This window comes from Strix uralensis, chromosome 1, assembly GCF_047716275.1.
Source record: "Strix uralensis isolate ZFMK-TIS-50842 chromosome 1, bStrUra1, whole genome shotgun sequence".
In the NCBI taxonomy this organism is placed as follows: domain Eukaryota; kingdom Metazoa; phylum Chordata; class Aves; order Strigiformes; family Strigidae; genus Strix; species Strix uralensis.
The window spans coordinates 44,056,270-44,079,577 of record NC_133972.1 but is presented as its reverse complement, the minus strand read 5'-3'; the positions used below and the strand labels follow the sequence as shown (position 1 = coordinate 44,079,577).

Sequence of the window (23,308 nt, the reverse complement as noted above, 5' to 3'; positions counted from 1 at the left end):
CACCTCCTATGTTAAACTGTTTAACATAGTTAAACTGATACAGTTTGTGAATGTAGATGTTTTCTCCTTCGCTAGCCTATTAACAAGCCGCTTAGAAAATCCCCATTCACAATTTTATGTTTAATCTGGAAAAATAAAAAGAGGCTCTGAATAGCTATTTCAGTAACTAATTTTTTAGGAATTTTCTTCAAATCTGTGAGATGGGAATTGCTGCCACTGGAAAGATATTGGTAAATCTCCAGATCATTTTTTTCTCTTTTTCAAGGAGTTTTGAAACAGTCTAAGGATCCCATACTAAATTTTTCATAAGCAGAACATTTTGGTGTTCCATTTAAAACTGAGTTTTATTCAGAAATTTTAGTTGTACTTATTTACTTTAATAATTCAAAATCAGAATATAATTTCTGAGCCAGTCTGTTAAAATTCAGATAGTTGGGTCATGAAAACTTTTAACATGTTGACTGTTGATGTGAAAAATTTTTGATAATTCTCATACAGTGAGCTTTTGCTTCAACCTAGTTGTAGCAAAAATCTCATCCCATTCTGGAATGATTTTGCTGTTTCTAGAACCAAATAAATTGTATAAAGGAAGGGAAACACCAACTCTTCTTCCAGCTAGTAGTTACTAGATTTTAGCACTGGAACAATAATGAAAATTTGCTGAAATCTTTCATCATTTTCTTCAGCTGAATAGTATCAGACCTAAAAATTGTAGGTCTTCGTGTTACTTCTTTGACTCCTCTGAAAGGCTATGAATTGTTTTTCCTAGATTTGACTAATAAATGTGACTTTGTCTTTTATGCGATTGTATCCAAAGCCCCTTGAAGTTTATGAGAAAACATCCCTTGTATGCATATCCACGGATCAGTGTCCTAACGTGAGTACTGAGGTTCCTTTAAAGCATCTGCAGGACCTGATAACATGTAAAACTTCCCCTGCCAAGTTCTTTCTTTACATTTGTGATCACTTGAGTTCTATTTTGTCTCATAGACTTACTCTGTGTATAAAAAACAAGATGAAAATACTGTTCTAAAAAAGAATTTTCAGGGTTTGCTACAAGAACAAAAGAACTTGTGCCTTCCCCCTCCTGAATGTGTTTTTTATTACTGCACTTTCAAAATGACCATTCATGCTATCCAGCGCTTACAGTAAATCTGTGTCAGTTCATAGGCTCAGCAGAAGCTTCTAACTATTTGACCTTCTGTCCTCGCAGATCCAGCGCGCTGCTCGCAGTGACCCTCCTGGTAAACCAACATTTGCAGACTAAGATTTCTGTAGCTGTAACATATAAATTGTGAGAATGACAAGGTTCATTACATTGCCAGGAGATTATAATGTAGACTTAAATCAAAGGACAGACTTTAAATATATCGAATTTAGCTGTTGATTTAATTAGTGGAATTCTGTGAAATGGGAATCAACAAGGTGTTGGTCTTGTGATACGTTCTTACAATCAAAGGCATGCCAGAATTGTACATTCTGATTTAAAAATCAAGTGGATTTTTAGAATTATTAAATACATTACATAGCATAGCCTTGATTTAAAAATAATTTTGAAATATACATGTTTTTAAAATATTATTTGTCTGTGATTTTTTATAAATATACCTTAAAAAAAAAGAAAAAAAAAAAAGGAAAAAGAAAAAAAAAGAAAAAAAAAGAAAAAGAGCATTTTAAACTCATGCCCTTCTGAGAAGGGCTGTTATGGTTGCCAGGCAGCTGAAAGATAGAACTCTGCTCTCAGGGATGTCGTAGTTGCTCTTTTTATTGGTGAAGACTGGAAGTCAGAGGTGTCAGCCTGCTTGGAAGTGTAAATGCAAACCCAAGTATCTGGCTGTGCTCCAAGAGTGATGCCAAACTCCTTGTTTGCTGAATGTATTATGGCATTTTATTTTATGATTAGCAGCCCAGCTCCAAACACAGGAATGTGCAGTGAAGTCAGAGCATACTGCTCTACAAGTGTAAGTGAGCGTCTTCTTGTGAGGCACAAATCCTCCCTAACTGCTGATAGCCACCTTGCTTATAATGTGCTTCAGAAAACAAGTAGCACAAGGAAGGTATTATCTTTTTGCCAATCCTTTCAAAGTCGAACAGCTCTGCAAAACAGAGCACAGATGGCAGCAGAATAGTGGCTTAAATGCAAAGCATCAATTGAAGCGAGTGGTACTTTTCCATCTCTGAGTAGTGGCTTTGAATCTTCTTTTCTTGATGTATTTTGTTGTAGAGACACACTTTAAATATACAGCAATATCAGAAAGTGAAAATTGTAGTGGAGAAAATTATAAAAATCTGTAATGAAAGGAGTAAAACCTAACAGTTTATCTATACGCATTTGTATTTTTAAACATCTGCAGTAATTTCTCAGCAACAGTTTCTTAGTTCAGATTTTCTAATTAATCAACAGCCAGTAGGAGCTTTGGAGAAACCAACACAACAAAGTAGGTAAAACTCTTTAAAATTTTATAGCTAAATAATTATGCAGCCTTTAATTAATACTGTCAATATAGGGACACTAAAAGAAAAAAAGTTTAGATGCACAATAGATTGCATATTGAAATTTCAAATAATACTGGATTGTAATTTGGTGACAATGCTTGGTATCGTATTGAAAAAAATCATTTAAACACATTTTAAGCATTGTATTATACTAGTGATTTTAAAATAGGTCTCATATCTCACAGTTGTTGCATCCAGTATTTATAAGACTATATGAGTTGGGTGGAACCTGTTTTTCAGTATATTATCCATGTGCAGGTGCACAGGTCTTAATGTAAGCAATTCTGAAGCTTTTGGAAATTGTAATCCAAGGCTGTATTTTAAGCATGGGGCTCTTCCTTGCATCAAACGCAAAACCAAGAATCCTGCTGTTCTTTGCAGTCTTGGGCTTTTTGGTTCGCTCTTTTTTTCCTAGTTTTTCCTAACTCACTTCTTTTACTAGTTGCATTTGAAGTCAGAAGAAAAGAAAACAAGAAGCAGACTGAAGCTGGCAGGCTTTCAGGTAGCTCTCCTGTCAATGCAGATAGCCCCTTGGCTCTTCATCCGGTGCTAGTAGGAAGATGAAAGGGAGAGCACAGGATCACACAGCCAAGAGTGGCTGAGGTGGGAAGGCATTCCTTCTGCTCAGAGCAGGGTGAACTAGAGCAGGTTGCTCAGACTGTGTCCAGTTGGGTTTTGAGTCTCTGAAAGGATGGAGACTCCACAAGGTCCCTGGTCAAGCTGTTCCAGTGTTTGACTACCCTCACAGTAAAGATGTTTTGTCTTATGTTTAAGTGGAATTTCCTTTTTTCAGTTTGTGTCCATTGCCTCTTGTCCTGTCACTGGGCACCACCAAGAAGAGTCTGGCTCCAACTTCTTTACTCACCTCCCAAGTCACCCATCCAAGTTAGTTGGCCTGTCCCCCCCAGATTCTTTGTGGACAACCACCTCTAAAACCTCTGCACAGTTGGAGTTGAAGTTGTGTGCTTGGAAATGCTGCACAGAGCAATCCCCTGTCTTTCTGTTCATATGCACAGGGCCCATGGTGACACATTTCACTGCTGGAGTGCTTTATTTAGTTGCCTGAAGATAGTGTAAATACCCATACCCACTGCAGTGTCAAGAACCCCTACTACCACAGATGGATAAAATGAGACTAGTCACATTCACATCATTTTAGACTGTGGTAAGCAAAGGTGCTTTGAGACTTCATATGCTGCGGGTGACTGCATATGCTGTGGGTGAGGCCCTCCTTCATTTCTGGTCTCTCTGTTTCAGTTTAGTAATAATCTATGCTCTGCTTAATGGGATTGGCCTTTGATCTCTGAAAAACTCAAGTGCGGCTTAATCTGTGGAGTCATGGCACACTCCTTCACTGTATTTTAGGGTTAGGAGGGCATAGCTATTTCCCACACAAAGGGTCATTCTAGGACGTTGTTATTGCTGCGAGGGAAGATGCTGGGTTTGGAAACTGTCAGGTCTGATGGTGTTTCATTAGGGACACATATGGATATCTCAGTTCAGCAGATACCTTGGAACTCAGTACACTGTCAGTGCAGTTTTCTCCTGGTCTGGAAAGCACAACAGCCCTTGGTGACAGGACATGCCAGAATATGGTGTTTTCTTTCCTGCGGTTCTGCTTCAAGGTGTGATTTGCAATGCTGCAAAGAGATTTCTACCCTGCAAGAGGCCCCTTGGGAAAGCGGGGTTTGCTGTTATTTTCTGTGAGTAGCCTTTTTCAAAAGCATGGATTTTCAGTCCTGGTTGCTCTTGAGCTGGGAAGGGAGGAGAAAAGAAGTCATGCAGAACACATGTTCTGCAGCATCAGCAACATATGAGGGAGGACTTGATTTTAGCTTCAGGGAAGCAGAGTCAGAACTAAACTGACAGCATATAGCACACCAGTTGAATGAAAAGTGTTGGATTGGGATGCTTACCAGAGCCAAGTTGTACTGCAATCTGTCCATGATTCCAGATATTAAATATCATTTTATGATTGTGATTTAATAAGTATATGTATTGGCACCTATGCCTTCTATGTTTCATATACTATCACTGAGGCCAGACCCAAAGTTGTTTTAATCAGCTGAGAAGTTCTCATGGATTCCAGACAGTTTTAGATGACAGACTCCATGCTTCATTAATGCATTCTGAGATTGCGAACTTTCCAAAAGAGTTCAAATATTTTATTTTATTTTTAGTTTATTTATTTTAGTCTTTTCCACATTTTTAATCTACATAATTGACATTATGCAATCAGAGTAAAATTTTCTGGAAGTAAGGTTCCACAGGGCTTCGTAACAGATGGCAGAGTGCCTGGTTTTCCATGGTAATAATAATACAGAAAAGGGAGTGCTTCTGTTCAAATTCCTTTCACCTCCTACCTTACATTTTGAAATGGTCTCTGTCCTCTTAAAACTGTGCTCTGAGTGTCTCCATAATGCTTTGGACATGAATTCAGAATAGAAAAATGTAACAAGTTGCTTTACCATCCGATCCTTTAATATATGTATGACATCTGGGTCTCTTCCTCCTGTTGGTTTCTTTCTCAGGTTATTCCCTTACTGACTGGGAAAAAAAGAATATGTATTGTATCAAAATTATCTGGTACTTTTTCAGTACTGAGAGCTGAAACGATACCAGCATTAATACTGTCCTAAATTCAAGGAAAAAAAATGGATTATTGAGATCATAATACAGAGCAAATAGAGAATACTAAAATACATCTGTCTAAAGGAAGAGAGTGAAAGCAGATCAGTTTAAAGAGAGGTAATAACACTTGTACCTTGTCTAGTTAGTGCAAGGTCTGAAAGCCCTCATTCCCTTCATGCTGCTTTAGAGCAATCTGTTATTTGATAATAGTTGCAGCTTTTTATCCGACAATCAGCCAGGGGCAGCCGTTGTGCACTGAATGTCTAAAAGAAGATTGATAGCAGGGCTATTGTTTGTCACTATGTGGGAGACTGATAGAGTAACCAGCTCTGAAACAATGTTGGGTATTTCAGATTAAAATAGTATCTGTGCTGTCCGGATGGTGGGAACAGGCTGATCTGACTTAGTCCTGATCAGGCTGCTCATGCTCAGTGAGTTTTCAGGGACCCTTCCCATGCTGTGTGCACTCACAGGAGGAGGCTCAGCTCAGATGTTTTGCAGATTTGTGGAAGGACTGGAATGTGCAAGGGAGCACTACTTTTCCCTACTAGGTCTAATGCTCAAGTCCCTTTTCCACATGAAAATGTTAAGGTAAAATGTTTTATAGCTCTTCTACATAGACCTGTGCCAAAATCCACTGAATCTGTTTAGGGGGACTTTCACCAATTTATGCTCTCTGAAAGGGTCCAGAGTGGGAGCATCTCTGCCTGACTCCTGACCTGCTGGTCAAGCAGTTCTCTTAGGCCATGCACTTGTCTTCAGGGTCTGTGACGTTACTCCCTCTGCCCCTGTCTTTGGGTGACTAGAAGTCCCAAAGCTAATTTCAGTTTTCGTTTATGAAGAACAAAGAAAAAAGGGGAACAGCCCTAATCCTTTTCTTCATAAAGAAATCTCTGGAGAATGAACTCATGCACTAGATTTGAAAAAGATTGGCAACACTTTTTCTCGAGATCCAATGGCATTTCACAATCCCCACTGAGAACTGTCCACAGGAGAACAAGCATAATTGTGATGCTCATCCAAATGATCAAGGAATGTCATATGCTATGTCTGCTCATCACAAACAGATTAGCTTTAATTTCCTAGTCTGGATGACAGCACAGGCTATTCAACATCATCTTTGGGTTGCTAATCCTCATAGAATCTATTTACTTATTTTTTCAATGTTATTGCCATGGAAACTGGCTAAATTGCAGGTCCAGATTTCATCTTTACTGTTCACTCACTTTCATTTTGATCTGCAGACATTCTTCAGGTGCCAGGAAGAGGCAAAGGAAAAATCAGTATTGTTCCTTGAAACGTATAGTCACTCCCTGAGCTCTCCAGCCTCCACTATGTGAGTGTAGCCACTCACATTCTGTGTCTCCTAGGGCGAGAGAACTGAAACCTGAAGATCTGCTACCTGCAGCCTTGTTTTCTTCAATAACATTGCTCAGCCAAGTTTAAGAGGACAACACAACAGATTGTTTCCTTATCTATTTTTCAAGCTTTTGCAAGTGGTAACACAGTGTTGCAGAGAGAACAATTACCATTTGAAGCACAAATCTGGGAAATGTTTTGCGGATGCACTAAAACTGTTGAAAACAGGTGTAATCAGGAGTCGAGGAGAATTGCTATTAAAAGTACATGTCAGTGTCAAGAATGGTGAAGTCTCTGTCAGAATCCAGATAATGAAGTACTTAAGGGAAGAACATGTCTCCACTGCATGTGTTGTCTGCATGTAACAAATGATGGCCTGAACCATAGGTGCTGCTATTCTCATATTTTGGGGATTTGAGTGCTGTCTTGAGTGTGTGAGATCTTTAAATTTATTTTGTTTAGGTAAATGTGCCCTCTCTTGTAACCTGGTCTGGATTCTTAGAGGTGGAATGTAGGGGCTGTACCTCTTTAGAGACCTGTTGCAGCCTCTTGTTTTAATCAGATGATAATGGAGTTATTTCTGATGGAATAGTCTTTATCCCTTGGGAAATTTTGTAGGTTTGAAAGTGGATGGGGGCTGGGGGGGGGGGGGGGGGGGGGGGCGATGAAATGAGTTGTGTATGTTTTCTTTTAAGTGTTTGGAAAACTTGGATATGCATGTGTAGGTAGCCCCTAGGCAGCTATAAGATTAGAAACTGGCATTTACATAGCAAATCCTAATATACGCTACTGATTTTGGTGACGTTACAGGAGTAATTTTCACACAGATAGCATTTTTAATGGAATATCTATAATGCATTAGTCACTGATGCCTTTGCCTTCCATCAGGCATTCAAATCCTTATGTCCCCTTTCCACTATACTTGAGCTACAGTCAAGTTATAAGGAAAAAATCTTTATTACTGTATTGTTTTGTCTCTGACCCTTTTGTAATATAGTTTTATTTTGGAGAAGTCTTTCTGTATCACTGTACAGTCTTTCATGCCAATACACATCAGTATGGATCATAAGTCGTCAAGGGGAGTAAGTGCCTTACATTGCATGGGAACGCACCTTCGCATTACAACTCTTCATTCTTTTTGCACGTACAGGGTGTTGAGACTGATTCTCTTTCACTATGACATGGCAAAGTGCAGCACATGCCCTTGTCTGTGTCTCCAGAGAGTGAGTTAACATTGGTAATAGAATGGGTGAGTTTACCAAGTACAGGAGGTAGCATAATTATATGGCTTTAGGAGATCTATTTCTAACTTAATAAGTTGTTAGTTTATGTGAGTGGTTCATAGAGGCAGAGGTTTCTATTGTTGCAGAAAGGCTTGTGTAAATTGAACATGGCTGGTTTTATGGCTGGTTTTGGCTGAACCTGGTAATATTATGTTCTCTGTATCCTCAAAATTTGTATTCAGAATAAATGAGTGGAGTTTTTAATTTTGAGGACTATCATTATCCAGCATGTCTGCAAGACTTGTTTGCTTTAGTGAAGGGGCACTTCCTTTTGCTTTAGCCTCTGCTAGTGAGGGCAATGCATAATCTAGTGTTCATACTACAGGAAAAGGTGCTCAGGAGCCACACTTGTATTCTTGATTCTATCATGGATTCTGCCAGTTTTCTTGAATATGAGATGTGGCTTCCTGGGGGAGGAAAAATAAAGTAAAATCAAGAGCCAGGGAACGAGTGGGCACTTTAAAATGTTGGCCTCAATATGTCAGTTTTTGTGACTCCAGAAAGGCTCTGTGAGTGTTTGCAAAGTGTTGTAGAGATGTTAGCATGGCAAGTTCCACTGCAATGCCAGGAACAACATCTTCACTTCAGACCACACCTCTGGAGCATTCATGCATTTGGTGACAGTACCATATGACAGCAGTCCATTAAGAGACTGTCATAGATCTGATTTCCCCAGATGTATCATTCCCCTCTTCCCCAGAAATTGTCTCTGGAGGAAAAGAAGAAGGATTTGTTTATTTGTCCCAGATGCCCCCAGAATATGTCAGAGCTGGTGTCATGTGCCATTTTTTGGTATATGTGATGCTTGTGCCCAGACCACTGTTTTACAGGATGGCTTACCATCAGTCTCAGGAGTGTGTGAAGGGCTAGACCTTCCGTGGAGTTCATGGCAAGTGCTTAGTCCACCTTATCATAAAAACATGACTACAATAAACTGTGCCTGCAGATTTTACAAGTTATTGGGAATGCATCAACCATAGTTAAAGAGTTAGAAATCTTTCAGAAAAAGAAAAAAAAATGTTTCATTAACCAGTATCTGAAAGGAAACCCAGATTCTTCCCTTTGTTTACCAATAATATGTAATTTTAGTAAGTTGCGTGCCCTGTCACAGTTTGACATAAAAACCTTGTTTGACATACTGTGGCTGTCCCTTGCACTTGGAGGTTGAATGTACTACATAGAGCATGTAACTAATGAGATGGGGTTTTGTTCATCCTTTCAGTTAATTCTGTGTGTTCTTTTTCCCTCCCCCCCTTTGTGCTGCACGGCTGATTACCACCCTAGGACCTTGCAATGGGACACAGACCCCTCAGTGCTGCAGCTCCAGTCTGACTCAGAACTTGGGTATATGTCAGCTCTTTTTGTTATTAATTTATCATTTCTTTGCAAGAATTATGTTGAAAATGCTTCCCAGTTGAGCTGGTTTTATGTGATTTTCATTTGCTTTGTCGACTCAAAAAGGCCATAATTTAAGTTACCGTTTTTTAGCTTCATCGGTAAGAAGCTTCAGCAAAGCCATCTTTGTGGAAAAAAACCAACTATTTAAAGAAGCTCATGAAAAGATAAGCTGCTGTTTCTGTTGCCCGAAACACAATACAAATAACTATTTCATTACAGATGAAATGTTATTATTGTGGCACTTAAATGTGCATGTACAGTTACATTAGCCTTGTTTGTACCTGTTGATTCAGACTTTTCTCTCTGAATCATTTGCAAGGTACTTTTTCCCCTCCTTCCTGTCTGCTATAGTTAGGTTGTTTCCACATGCAGTAACAATTTCCCCTTTTTCCTTTCCTTAGGAGCTGTGTGTGTGCTTATAATTATGCACTTAAGTGTGATCATAGTACAAGAGTAATTGTCATCTTAGTTGAGTTCAGGCCAATCAAGCATTTTTTAAATTCTACTAGAGCTAAAACTAATACTTTCTAGTTAAGGATAGAACATTAAGGCCAGGTTGGACGGGGCTTTGAGCAACCTGGTCTAGTGGAAGGTGTCCCTGCCCTTGGCAGGTGGGTTGGAACTAGATGATCTTTAAGGTCTCTTCCAACCTAAACCATTCCATGATTCTATGATTCTCTGCCCCAAGCATCTGAAAAAATTAGTTAATTTAAATAATTTAGAAATGCCTACCTGCAGAGATACTTAGGATAAACTGTTCCTCTAAAAAGGATAGGTAGCAGTTCCTCAAGTTCTTGAGCCATAGGCAAAATCAAATCTCTATGTTGAAGAAATTGCTCTACATATGAATTTATAGGCTTGCCTGTCTGAGTCTCCAGACAAGTGTCTTATGCTTTTACTAGTTCATGTGAAATTCATTCACCATTCTGTAAGAAAAACAACAATTTCCCTTTAACTACTGATTGACAGTGCTCCCAGCTGCAGTTAGGGATGTTAGGGCTATTCACCAGGAAAGATCAGAAGGAGTGGAAAGTATCCAGAGAGCTTTCTAAACAGGGTTTCTCTATGACCAGAACTGCTAGGATTATTTGTAATTTCCACCTGAGTATGGCTTCAAGTAGATCCAGGTTCTGCAACTTTACCTGGACTGTACCAAAAGGGTAGAGTTTTTTGAGCTGTTTTAATATACAGAAACCTTTTGGAAATCTCAGCAGGCCTTTCCCAGAAGTTTGTATTAAAAGATGAGCGTTCCCAAGAGCAAGGTTCCTCAAACGGCTGTGCAAGGCAAATTCCTTTATTTGACTTGTGAAAAGATAACTGTGTGTATAGCCACAAGACTTCAATCTTTTATGAGTGGTCAGTGCAAAGACAGAAAAGCACACCAAACAAAGATATACTCTGTAATGGAAGTCCTGTCTCTTTTGAAAGAAAACTGTCTTCAAACCCAATGCTGAGTTAGAGAGAGGACCAGACTTTCTTCTGGTGTCATAAGACTAGATTAAAAAAAAAAAAATCAATGCAAAAGAAATCCTGCAGTCAGCAACTAAATGATGTGTGTAGCGAAACACTTCTAGCAGATATATCTTCTGGCACCTATAGACAGAGGAATCAATTTTAATGGATGGATGAACTTAAGTTACTGTCCTCCTACTGACATCCTATAGGCAGTTTTGAAAGGAATATTTCAAAGCTTATGTGCTTTTTAAGATGAATATTCAGCAAAATGTAAATGATAAGAATTATCAGATGAAAAATGGGGATGAGAAAGCGATAAACAGTTTAGTGGTGCCCTAAAAAGAGCTAGAGACTAGAACATTACAGTCCCTATTTGGTAGAGTCCAGATACTGAAAGAATGCTCCAGTTGTCCCTAAGTGCTTGGGACCAAGCCAATTTTAATTACACAAGAACCATTACAGGTTGCTTAACAGGGGCAAAAAAGAACTAAGAGACCACATTCCTTCAGATAAAGAAAGACCTCCCTGTCTTCAGCAGTAACTACCAGGATATGGGTGACACTAGACATTTGTAAAAGCACCAGCAATTCCTGAATTAGAAATGACTTGGGTGAAAAATTCCATGCATTCTCTCAGCACTGTGCTCTGGGATGTAGCTCACTTCTTGGTTAGCAGTCTACAAAGAGGTTAACCCAACTGGCGATTAAATCCAGCTCTCCATTAGGATTGATGTTCCCCATCCTTGGGCAGTTGAGGAGATAGGGCGTGACCTCATGTGAAACTGTTGTTAGAATTAGATGAGGTTCTAATTAGGCCCAGATTAGACACATAATTAGAGATTATACTTAACCAAGACCACTGTCAAGAAGCTCTTTCAATGCAGAAGGCTTAAGAATCTCAGTAAATGGAACCAGTAGCGTGGGGCAGCAGGGGACTGATTACACAGGAAAGTCTAACTGACCAAGTAGGCAACAGAGATTGTACATCTGGTGCTGAAGAAGGGAAGAGCACATTAAATTTTCCTGGGGTGATACATTTATTAAAGCTTGAATTTACACAAACTCTTAGTTTAAAGCAGCTACAAAAATGTAACACTGCTAAAACTTTCATTAGCTGAAGTATATCACAAGCTGTATAAGTTTTTCTGCCCACAGTAATGGTGTAGAAGTTTTTCTGTAGGATTTTCAGACAGTTGTAGTTTTTGTTCGTATTGGCTGTCACAGATAGTTGTAAGGAGGGAGACTTGTTAATTTTTCCTCTTTGAAAAGAAGAAAGACTCAGAGCTGTAACAACTAATTTCTGCTCTAGTGGTTTGTTACGTGATATGGCTGATTCATACTGATTATCTGCTGAATCTAATTGCATTCACCTTAATAATAACCCATCCAGTAAGATAGATCAGAAAAATATGTAGCTGATATAGCATTAACCAGCTGAAGAGTTCAGTAGATGTCATCCAATGATGACAATTTCCTTTTGAGACTCCCATTTCCTATCAGACATCAATCTTAATTGAAAGCCTAAACTATTGTAAATGAATTAGATCAAAACCCCTTTGACCTCTGTTCCTCTGACAATCTGGAAAATGGAGATGATATGGATAACGTGTATGAATTTTCTGCTTTTCCAAATTGCTCTCTCTAATGACATGGCAGTTCGGAAACATCATATTCATGAATTTATTTCCCATAAATGTATAAGTGTGCTTGCACTTGTTGATCTAGGCCTATTTAGTTGATTTGTTTATTATGTGAATATTATTTTCTCTGCTGAAAGCTGGCATTTTTTCCAGTAAAACACATGCAAGTAACCGTTTGCTTATTCTTCCCTCCCTACAGATAGTCAAATAATATTCAGGAAATAAATTGATTCCCCCCCACCACTGTTGAGTGAATTGTGTATGACTAAAAGTGTTCATAACCACGTTCAGCTGTGTCTCTTCTATTTCCCTTAGCCACTTACAGTTAATTGGCTTTTCTGGTTTATTTCATATGGTTTATTAAAGTAAGGGAAGTAGTAGAAAAAGGCATCTATACTTGCCCTGTTCCAGCTCTGTCTTGGAGCTCCCCTCCAACCCCTGCATAAACCTACATCAATTCCACTACTAATGAATCCTGGAAGTGGAAGAAGGAGATTCTCCACTCCTTCTTTACAGAAATTACCCACCTTGCCAATTAAAGGCTCTATTATTGTTCTCAGTTCAATATCTGACAGTCCTAATCCAGCCTGGTTTACAGCCACTGTGCCCTTTCTACTCTTGGGTATCTCAGGCTGAGGATTAACTCTTTTGAGCAGGAAGAACACTGTAGTAATGATGGCACAAAAGAGAATTTTGTTGCATGTTACGAGGGGCACAGGCAGGTCATTTCTCTCTCCCATTTACAGTCCCTCTCAGCAGCATGATCTGGAGGTTCAGTAACTACTTTATTATGGCAAATGGTTCCCAGGTTAATTCTCTTCACTGCAGTTAGGGACTTCTCATGCATAGTGTATTGTGTTTCATCTTAGCAAACACTGAAGTATTTTTTTAATCCTGTTCATAAAAGCAAACACTCTTGTTCCTGCTACTGATTTACATTTAACATGACTAACTTTTTGATGTCATGTATTTCATCTTAGACGCAGACTGCACAAACTAGGGGTGTCAAAGATTACCCAGGTTGATTTCTTACCTCGGGAGGTGGTATCATACTCCAAGGAGACACAGACACCTCTTGCCACGCATCAATCTGAAGGTAAGATTTATTTTTTTCAAAAAACATTTTCACAGAAAATAAGTATTTGAGTAAGAGTTAAAGAATGTGAGAAAAATAATAGTAAATCATAACATAGCTACTTATCACGTATTTTCTCAAGCCAGGTATTGTTTATGTGATTAATGGCTGTTCTGGTGAGAATAATTATAATAATGACTTAAAATTCAGGTGGAACCAAACTACTTCTGCCTTACAATGGGTTGTGCTTAGATAGCAGTGAGAACGTATTTTCAAATAAATCATTATGAATATAAATAAAATAGTGCTTTATTCCATTTTTCTTGCTTTCTCAAGGAAGTTATTCATTCCATGCTTTGTAAAGAGGCAGTGACGGAAAGTTGCCCTATTTGGTTAGTGTGATTGTGTCCCCCTCCAGTAGGTGGATCTTGGGAGAAATTACAATTTAGCTCCATGTGCTGAAACAGGAGGCTTACACACTTTGATGTGGACAGTCCTGCTTTCTCTCTGCTGTATTATCTGTACTCATGGAGCTGTTCCTTAGCCGTTTGGCTTTCCTGGTGATAAGTAAATACGTGGAGTAGTTAGTAGGGGAGTGCTGATCTATCGGTTCCTTAGACTACACACTTGCCAGTGTTGTACTACAGAGCACTGATTGCAGGTCAGTTGAAACCATTTAAACTGAATGTAAAACTGTACATTAGCCTGATGTAATTTACACAGTATTACAAAGCAGGTGGAAGAAGAAAAACTGAAGACAGTCTTGACTGTAATTTTTGCTATTAACAATGAAGGATCAAGAAAAGTTCAACAATTGGGTGCTTTTCTGTAGCAGATAGTGTAGGACTTCACCAGGCTCCATACAGAAGAAGAAGATTCAAGTAGGTTGCAAAAGGTCTGCGAGTAAATCTGTCTAAATGTAAGTTACTGTCAGGGAAGATACAGTGATAAACACAGCCAGCTTTTTTCCTGCAACTGGGTTACCAGGTCTGCCTTTAAGAAACTAGAAATGAAAACTGCTGAGCTAGATTCTCAGATTCTACTTTCCCAGACCACAAGTTTACCCTAGTAATCTGTTGTCTGATATAGTGCCTAGAAGCATAAACACTCCTGTTGCTTGGATGCTGCTTCTTGAGCAGCATGTCCTGACAGCTCTACCTTCTCAGAGGGAGAGGCTGCCTCAGAAGCCTCCCTAGTTCAATCCAGCTCATCTCTGCTCAGTTCAATCCACCTCATCTCTCTAAGGGCTGCTGAAGCCTCAAGAAGATGGTGTTTGCCCCTGAGGCCTTGCCTTCCTGGTTTGAGACCATTGGGTGCTTAACCCTGGGGCGTTATCATGGAGTCATTGTTAGGTCAGATGGAGAGGATGTCCTTCCTCCCTGACACAGGGCCTTTATCCAATGCAAGAGCCTATGGATATGGGGAGTTGAAGACATGGCTTTGATGTGTTTACCTCTCTCAGGCCTGCAGCTCCAGCACTCATTAGCTACCATGTCTTTCTGAACAGGCCAACTTCTCTTGAGGAAGCAACTTCCTCCAATAAGCTCTTCTTGCTTGTTTTCCAAGGAGCTCTTCAGCTATTACAAAATCCTTTTTTTTTTTGGGTAGGACAATCTCCTACCCTTCAAGGGAAAAAAAAAAGAAGTGTGCTGCTGTGGGGCCTGGCAGTCAGGACAGCAAGCACAGGGGGCAACGTGGCTTGTCTTGGTTCTCCCACACGGAGGAAGCTCTTGTTCCTCACTTGTATGAAAGAAGATAAGTGCAAATATAAAAAGTCATGGCTTTTAAACTGCTTAGGCCAAACCTGTGATGGGAAGGGTCAAATGGTGGTAAGTGGTTTTGGTGACTGGATTAATTATCTTTCATATTCTCTGTGTCATCATAGTCAAGCAAAAAACATCAACAGAAGTGAAGTTTTAATATCACCCGATCATTTCCCTCAGATGTGGGGAGGAGAGAAAGTTAACTTATATTTCCTTTCCGATCTGCTGCTAGGGAATTCTCTGCACATAACTTGGACATGAATATGGCCCTGCATCAGTAATGGAGGGTCAGGAAAGTCTGGTTATTCCACTGAAATGGTATTTAATTGGAAACTCTCTAGCGGGCAAATAAGCTCTGTGATTTTGGTCTCCCAGGTCTGATGGAAATGACTTCTCAGGTTTTCAATCTCCCAACCCTTTTTATGAATGCTGAGCCCTTCATACTGTCACTCTAAACATGAACAGCAAACAGAGGGGAATTCCTCAAGAGAGCAGTTTCAAGAAGTCTTTATACTGTTCCTGTGCATTCATGTGATAAAATATAGCCATTATCTTTTCCAGATAAATTGTTCTGCCATTACTGTGGTTATGTGGTCAGTTATTCAGTATCTGAAGCCTTAGAGTTTGAGAAAAGAAGAGACCTCTTACTTACTTAGATGAGTCTGACTTCAGCTTTCAGAATTCACTCTTTCACTGTCTGCCTTGGACACTGGAAATGTCAAAATGCAGAATTTTAGGATTAGATTGTCACATGCTTGCTTCTGGTTTGGAAGACAACTAATGAACGGTACAGCCAGTTGGAAAGATCTTGCCTGTATGATTAAGCCACCAAAAGAGGACTTCGAGTCCATTCAAAGTTCTGCAGCTTTTTTCGAAATGTCAATACCAGGTTTTCTGCACAGTGCTTCTCTAGCAAGCAAGGAAGAAACTCTGAGGTACCTTAGACCTACTGCTGTTCTGGAGCTCAGTGGATGTCGGCCTTTCTGGTAATGGCTATTCCCCACCAAATCTTATAAAACTGGTAAAAGAAAGAATCATTGTGATAAGTACAGTGTGGTGCCAGAGAGCCAGATGCTATGAGCACTGAAGTCTCAGCCTGTCAGCTGCTATTTTTAGAAAAAATAATGTGGCATTATTCTTCACTCTACAAAAACAGATTAACTCCTCTTTTTGGAACAGGTAATTCGCTTTATTTCAGAGGAATAATGACATGTCATTTCCCCCACCCACTCTATTATTTAGGGAGATGTGTATATGCATCATTCAACCCTTTGATCACAAGTACCTAATTCTTTTGCTTTATTTAGGTCACAGTAAGCTTCAGCCTTCTCTTTTCTTTCTTGTAGGATGACTTTAAAAACACTCAGATCTTGGCTCCAGAGCCTGAGAAAAAAAGTGCTCTTTACTTTTCCCCTCCTCCTTCTATAAATGGACTTGAATTTAGGTATTCATAGGCATTGAGAGACATTTCACTTGTGCTGCTTTTTCCATTCTGGAGTTGATTAAGACCTAGACTATGCCAAATGTTTTCTGAGAGGTCTCTGGAACACATTCCTTCACTGTAGAGAGACTCTCACTGCCCCAGAATGGCAGCCCCATGTAGCCTTCAATGTGTGGACCATCCAAGGCACTGCAGAATTGCCCTTTGCTGAAGGCATACCTAGGAGAAAGCAGCAACAGAAAAGCCATGGCGTGACCTCTGCCCAGGATGAATCCCTCACTGCTATACAGTGGTGGAAGGAGGTCTGTATGTCTGCCTGCAAGCTACCTTTTCAGGTAGGAAAACAGCCTGCACATTCAAGCTTTGCTGGGTGCCCGCCTAAGCTCCGGCCTACTGTTCTCCTGCTCTCCAATGGGCCAGGAGGTAAAATCTCAGTGAGGAAAACACTGTCCCTGCATTGAGAAGGGAGATAATCCTCTGATCTGGCTCTCCTCAAAAACAGGGGGGTAGCAAGGAGGTGAAGGTCTGTGAGCTCTCTGGCTTTGCTGGCCATTGTCAGGAATGTTGTTATTACTGTCATGAAGTAGAAACTACTTCTTCATCAATAGAATGAGATGTTCTCACTTTTCTGTCTTGCCAGACTGTCACTGCAAATAGGTTAGTCTGAAATGCATTTCTGAAAAAGTAGATCCCATATACAGGGGAATAAGATCTGACTTTCTAGGACAATGGAGGTCCTATGTACTTCACCTGTTTATCGTCTTCAACAGATGGTTGTTCATGTGGGGAAAACACTCACCTCCTGAGCAGGATAACCTCATCCTATGTCATGAATGTTTGCCCAGTTCTGGCAAAGAATGCAGTTCAGGCCCATGCTCCATCTGTTTATCTGCTGTATTCAAACTCTGAGGATATTTTGGCTAGTAGGGAACAAGATAAAATAAGGTCTCTACTCCATTTGGAAGTAGACTGGAATGAAGTGGCAAAATGGAGGTGAAAATTCAGAGGCTGGGTTGGCTTTTGCATCTCTCGGACAGTGTAATTCTCTGAAATAAAGTTCCCAAAAGTTATCCTTTTGAAAGCACTGAGGGAGGAGAGGGGAATTCTGCTCACAGTCTAAGGTTCACGAAACCAAGACGCATGAGTTTAGGTATCCGTGTGTGATACCAGATATAAGTGACAACTATAGGGTGAACCAAAACTCTCTCTAGGTGCCATTGATGGCATTGACTAGTTTTTCACTGACTAGCTTGGTAGCAGAGCACTTCATGTAGGCATATTAATGTAGGTTTCTTATTATTGAATAAACTGTGTGTGGGTATACAATGGAAGATTGGCGAGGAGGATTGTAAACATGCTCAAGTGACTTGCAGCTGGAGTGCCAAAAAACACATATATCCCACTAATTGTTGCTTAGCTCTGTGTGCTTGACAGGTAGAATGTCTGCTCTTAGATAACATAGGCCTGTGAGAAACTCAGAGGCACCTTATCCTTGAGATTCCTGCCCTGCTGTGGGAAAGATCAAAGCACAGTGGAAAAGTATGCCTGTGAAAATCCTGGATATACCCAGGCAAAAGCAACAGGCCCAAGATCTTTTCTTTTTCCTTCTCCTTTCCCTTACTATCAAGGACTGAGCTTTGCAGTGCCTGCATCCCAACTTGTGTGCCTCTGCCCGGGTGTTGCTGCGGAGACCCCTTGAGTCGCGAGATAACGGAAATAAATTTACTCTTTGCATTTCATCCATGATTTTGTGGCTGTTCCTGCATCCTGCCTGTGCCAGCTCATACACTGCGTATGACTAAAAGTGTCACACACTGACACTGTGTGAGGATTGTGTACTCTTTTGAGTTTTGGTAATCGGGTGAGGAGTTACCTGTGACTAAGACTGACAGGACCCAATGCTGTGAAAACAAGTCAGGCCTCTGGAAATTCCATGATAAAATCCATAGATGAAGTTATTTTTACTTTGATTGTTAGAGGCTGAGATTTCCAGATTTAGTCAGTGTGGCACTCTGGCTATGTCTATCCCATGAGATAATGTGTAGCAGACATCTACAGCGTCTATAGCAAATTCTGCATCAAGGCCTGCTATGCCTTTTTGTGTCTGACTGCAGCTCAGCTCTAGCTTTGTGAATGCATGCTGTACTTAAGAAAACCCAGTCCCAGAACTAAGCAAGATCATACTTGAGCTTTTGCCCAATCTGTCTAGAGCTCACGGATCAGAAGCTGGGGGTTAAGTTAAAGAGCTTACTTTGGGTTTTTCCTCCCAGAGAATCTTACAGCTCAGCTCCAGTCTGAAGAGGACAAGACAAGTGTGGACTGAAGAATAGCTTTGAAGTCTCATTTTAAGAGAAATTCAGATGCACATTTGTGCATCACCATGCATGCAACATATGTGTCAGGATAAATGAAAATGTGTGATGGAAAGGCATTGGACATAATTGGGGGGGGGGGGGCGGGAATCAGAGACCCTCTGTTGTAAACAAATGGTGGCGTTGGAAAGCAGAGGAGAACTGGGATGGAAATCACTACTAAAAAGAGGAGGCAACCTAAAGATGAATCAGTGTTAAAGCAGAAGTTCTGTTTTTAAACATTAGTTTAAAATTTAGTATTAACAGTAGTTAAGCTAAAAAAAATTAGTTTAAACATTAGTTAAACTAAAAAAATATAGTTTAAACATTAGTATTAGTGCTAATGAACACTAATTTTGTAAGAAATATTATGGTCTATCCTAGGCAGTATCATGTATCACTGAATGTTTTTAGTTAGCTATAAAAACCTAGTTTGCCTTTTCTTCCCAAACCTCAGTCCATCAGAGTCATACTGTGGATCTCAATAGCTGGCATAAACACTCTAATTCAAGACCGCTTTGTTTGATTAAATCAACAAAGCTTATTTTGTACTGTTGTACCAGACTGTACAAGATTGGATGAGACTAGAACGAAGCGGAGCAAAGATTTCAGGCATTGCACTGTATAACAGTCTTTCAATAATTCCCCTTTATGCCTGTCACAACTGCATCCCCTTTTCTAAATAACAAGATTTCAAAGGTGGAATATCTGTTTATTTATTTTATTTTAAATTGGGCATAAAAGTCTTTCAAAGGCATTCAGACAGCTCCCTCTGGTGGGAAAGCGATGTACCAACGCGTTGTGCCTAGGGGATGCTGGAAGTGAGGGAGGGACGCTGGTGTGACCTGCAGAAAAACGCTCCCCTGATCTTCTCTGAGGCAAGAATTATACTTAATAGAAGATGCTTGAGTTGTATGTCTGAAGAGCTGGGTGAATCTAAGTGCTGATGAAAGAAGTGTGAGAAGAGACCAAGCTATTATACAAAAAGTTGGAAAAAAAGAAAAAGATATTATCTAGAAATGGAAAAAAAAAAAAAGCCTTAAAAATTCAGTTATAGGTATTATGACAAAAATCCAGGGGAATAATACAGTAATAAAACCAGCTGCAATCTCTCGTTCTTGCCAATCCCTTCTTGAAGTACAATTAGTAAAGTACAGTTTGTTAAAATACATACTCTCCAACACAGCCACATCAGGCAGGTTCCAGGTGTGGTGGGTTTGTATTCCATTCCTAGCAAGCTACAGACATTAGATGTATACCACTAAAGGCTTTCTTCATCAGCTGGGTCCTGATAATTTTATGTAGATTAGAATAAGGGCTTGACTTTGGAGGATGTGTTTCTGTGGTTTTTGTTGTGCAGAATAATGTATTTGACACTGACAAGAATTTCTTTTGGGAGGGAGAACGAAGAGGCTGCAGTCTGTGGTCATGTAGAGTTTGGTGTCTGAGGGCACGAGGAGACATCAAATGTCTAATCTCCTGAAATATGCAGCACACGTGGGCTAAAATGGGATTTCTGTAAGACAGTCCCACTCCATTTCTAAAAGGTGGCCTGCTACATCCACAGTCTACTGGTATATTTATCAGTGATCACTGCTGCAGTATTTGCTCCCATTCCCCATGTCTCCTCCCAGGTCCTCTCTAAAGACTTCTGGAGAATGGTTTTTCTTAAGACAGTTTTCAGATAGCTTTCAGCAGAGAGCCCTCTTAATGCTAAACTGTTTTGAACAGGCAGATCTGAGAATTTATTAAGCATCAGTAATTCTCTGGGAATTATCTACTAAGAACTGACTTAACAGAGGGAAGATTGGCTCTGGTCACACACAGTAGGAGGTCTGAGGAAGGAAAACTCTTTAGGGATCTTAGACTTTGTCCCTGATCATTTCATTACACAGGGACAGAGTAATTTGACTCTTTGCAGCTCTTTCACAATCTTAACAAAATCCTGGGAAGGTCTCCTGAAAACCAGGCTGACATGCATGGGAGTTGCCTGCTCCAAAGTGGCCCAGGCCTTCTGCAGACCCCGATTTCACTTGCATGAGATACCTGTGCATTAAATGTAAGCCCAGGAAACATATGTAATAATTCTTTACAAGGTTGGAAGGAGAACAACAGACCTGCTACAGTTGCGCCTACACCTTCTCTAAACCATTCAGGCTCCAGAAGATGAGGAACAAACCAGAAAGGTTAACTGCCTTCTCAGTGAAATGAGGAACCAAGTTTTAGGCTGTGGCTGCCTCGAAGGGGACTGTTGTGCAACTGTCATTCTGTGCATGGAAAGAATGCTGCTTTAAAGCCTCTGCAGACAACATGGAGAAGGACCGTGCTGTACCTCCCCTCCTTGCAGATCCTGCTTGATCCTAATGGATGATCCTTGCTCTACGCTTTTGAGGAAGTGGATCCCATCCTCCCCCAAGAGATGGGAGGCTACTGTATCCTAAAATAAAACAAAAAATGTTGTAGTCAGCTGCCTTATGCAGAACCCAACCTGCTCCTTTAGTTGCAGTAGGAAATACATAATTGAATGAGATCCTGGTACATCTGGCGTCACTTGGTGGAAAAACAAGTGCTCTGATGTTAGCAGCCCTGACTTCAAACTCCTATAACTAGCTGCAAGTCATCTCACAGTGCCTTTGACCCATCTTTGTGTCCTGACATCTGAAACTAGCAGTGATCCGTGAATTTAGAGAGAAGCCTTGTAACACCTGTATGCAAATTGAATCCTTTGTTGACTGGAAATGAAAACCTTCCTCTGAGTCTTTCCTCACTGGAAAAGGTCCTGGCCATGTTTTACACATGAACAACTGCCATATCGAGCTGATTTGTTACATGTTCCCCTCAAGCATCCAAATAGTTCTAAACTTATTTGCAAATATATGACTATCAGAATGTTACAATTGAGCTTTAACATGAGAACAAGAGGAAGCTATCCCACCAATGAACAGCACAATGATTTCCCCGGTCAGTGAAAAGACAGTGGCCAATTTCTCTTTATTTGCCATTTTCACATGTTCCTAGTTCTTACTTTACCATATGTATCATTTCAGTAGTATTTGAATATACTTTGAATTAACAATGTGTTGTACATATTAGAATGCTCAAATTAGAAGTTGTAGATATGAAAATGTAAAAAGGGAGAAGGTTGGGTTAACAGTGCTTCCAACAGAACAATGAAGACACAGCTTTTTGTTTTCTTGAGAAACAAAGTGTGCTTTTTCCTACCATCCTTCTAATTCCTTCTTTAGCCTAATGGATGATACCTATTCAGTATATACAAGAAAACTAATACTCAGCATCTTCTATTGCGTGTTTAGTAACCTTTCGCAAACTCTGGCTTTGTAATGTGGACCAATCTCCACTGGAATTAAAGACAAGATTAAGAAAATTGTGCATTGCAGAAGTAGCAGTTATTAATCCTCAGTGCTCTAATTAGCACTTAATCTTTCTAATCCTGTAAGTAGATACAAAATCAGGGCTGAAATAGACACAGGCCATAATGTGGAAAGCCCTTCATTAGCAGTGTTAAAAAGATGTACAGGAAAAAAACCACTGCTCTGTTACTTAACACTTCTCAATTTGTTTCTTGGCCCTTGCAACTCAAAGAAAGGAAAAAGATTCACGTGCCAAAATCCCCTCCTCTGTTTTAACCCATGCTTCTAATGTACTGGGTCAAAAATTATGCAGCTGAAAATTCTGTTCATCGCCTCTCTATCTTCAATTCTATAGCTGAGCCACAGCTTAAGAAGCTGGCCAATTGTGCCCCTCTATAGTCTCCTTTAATTGGCTGATTTCCATAGGAGAGGCCACCTGCCTTGGATAGAGTGTCAGCTGCTTGCCCTCAGACTAACTGGAGAGGGAGCCAAGTGGCTGGGCTGGGTAGAATGAAGAGGGTTTGCCACACCCCATGTTATTACCTGCCATAAAGATGAATGGGGATGCACCCCAAGCTGGGTCTTTGTTCACCAAGTGTGTCTTCACAGCCTGACCCAAGCACCTGGGCAGAGCCCTCCAATGGCAACCCTGGGCCCCCCTTCTCCCTCCCAAGAGCCTCTCCCAAGGTTGTGTAAAGCTGTATTTATTATAATGACGAATTGTAGCTCTCATCTGAAGCACTTGAGAATGCCTCCTTCAAAAACAGTAGTAGCTGGATCATTTCCAGAGAACCCTTTTGCTTGCTCACACACACTAAGAGTTACTGTGAAAACTGAAGAAAAGATCTGGATGAAGAAACTTTTAATGAAATGGATATGTCAGTGAAGTAAAAGTCTCAGCGTGAATTCCCACTGGCCACTATTAATAGAAGATGGAATTCTCTTTTGCTGAAATACAATAGACTGTCTCCACAAATAATGTCACTTTTCAACCAGACCCTGGCTGCCACTTGCCCATCTATCTTATTTTAAATAAACTTAGCATA

General features: G+C 40.1%; 1 protein-coding gene across 9 annotated transcripts in view; it reads left to right on the top strand.

The window, feature by feature from the left end:
- Window positions 1-23,308, top strand: part of DYNC1I1 (dynein cytoplasmic 1 intermediate chain 1) — a 201,214-nt gene that overhangs the window by 31,656 nt on the left and 146,250 nt on the right. For 6 of the 9 annotated variants that reach the window (XM_074864063.1, XM_074864047.1, XM_074864010.1 and 3 more), the window contains exons 5-6: window positions 9,054-9,113; window positions 13,242-13,357. In XM_074864063.1, coding sequence (XP_074720164.1) covers window positions 9,054-9,113; window positions 13,242-13,357 — 176 coding nt within the window. The remainder of the gene's footprint in view (window positions 1-9,053; window positions 9,114-13,241; window positions 13,358-23,308) is intronic. The other 3 variants (XM_074864080.1, XM_074864072.1, XM_074864053.1) reach the window with 1 other exon arrangement.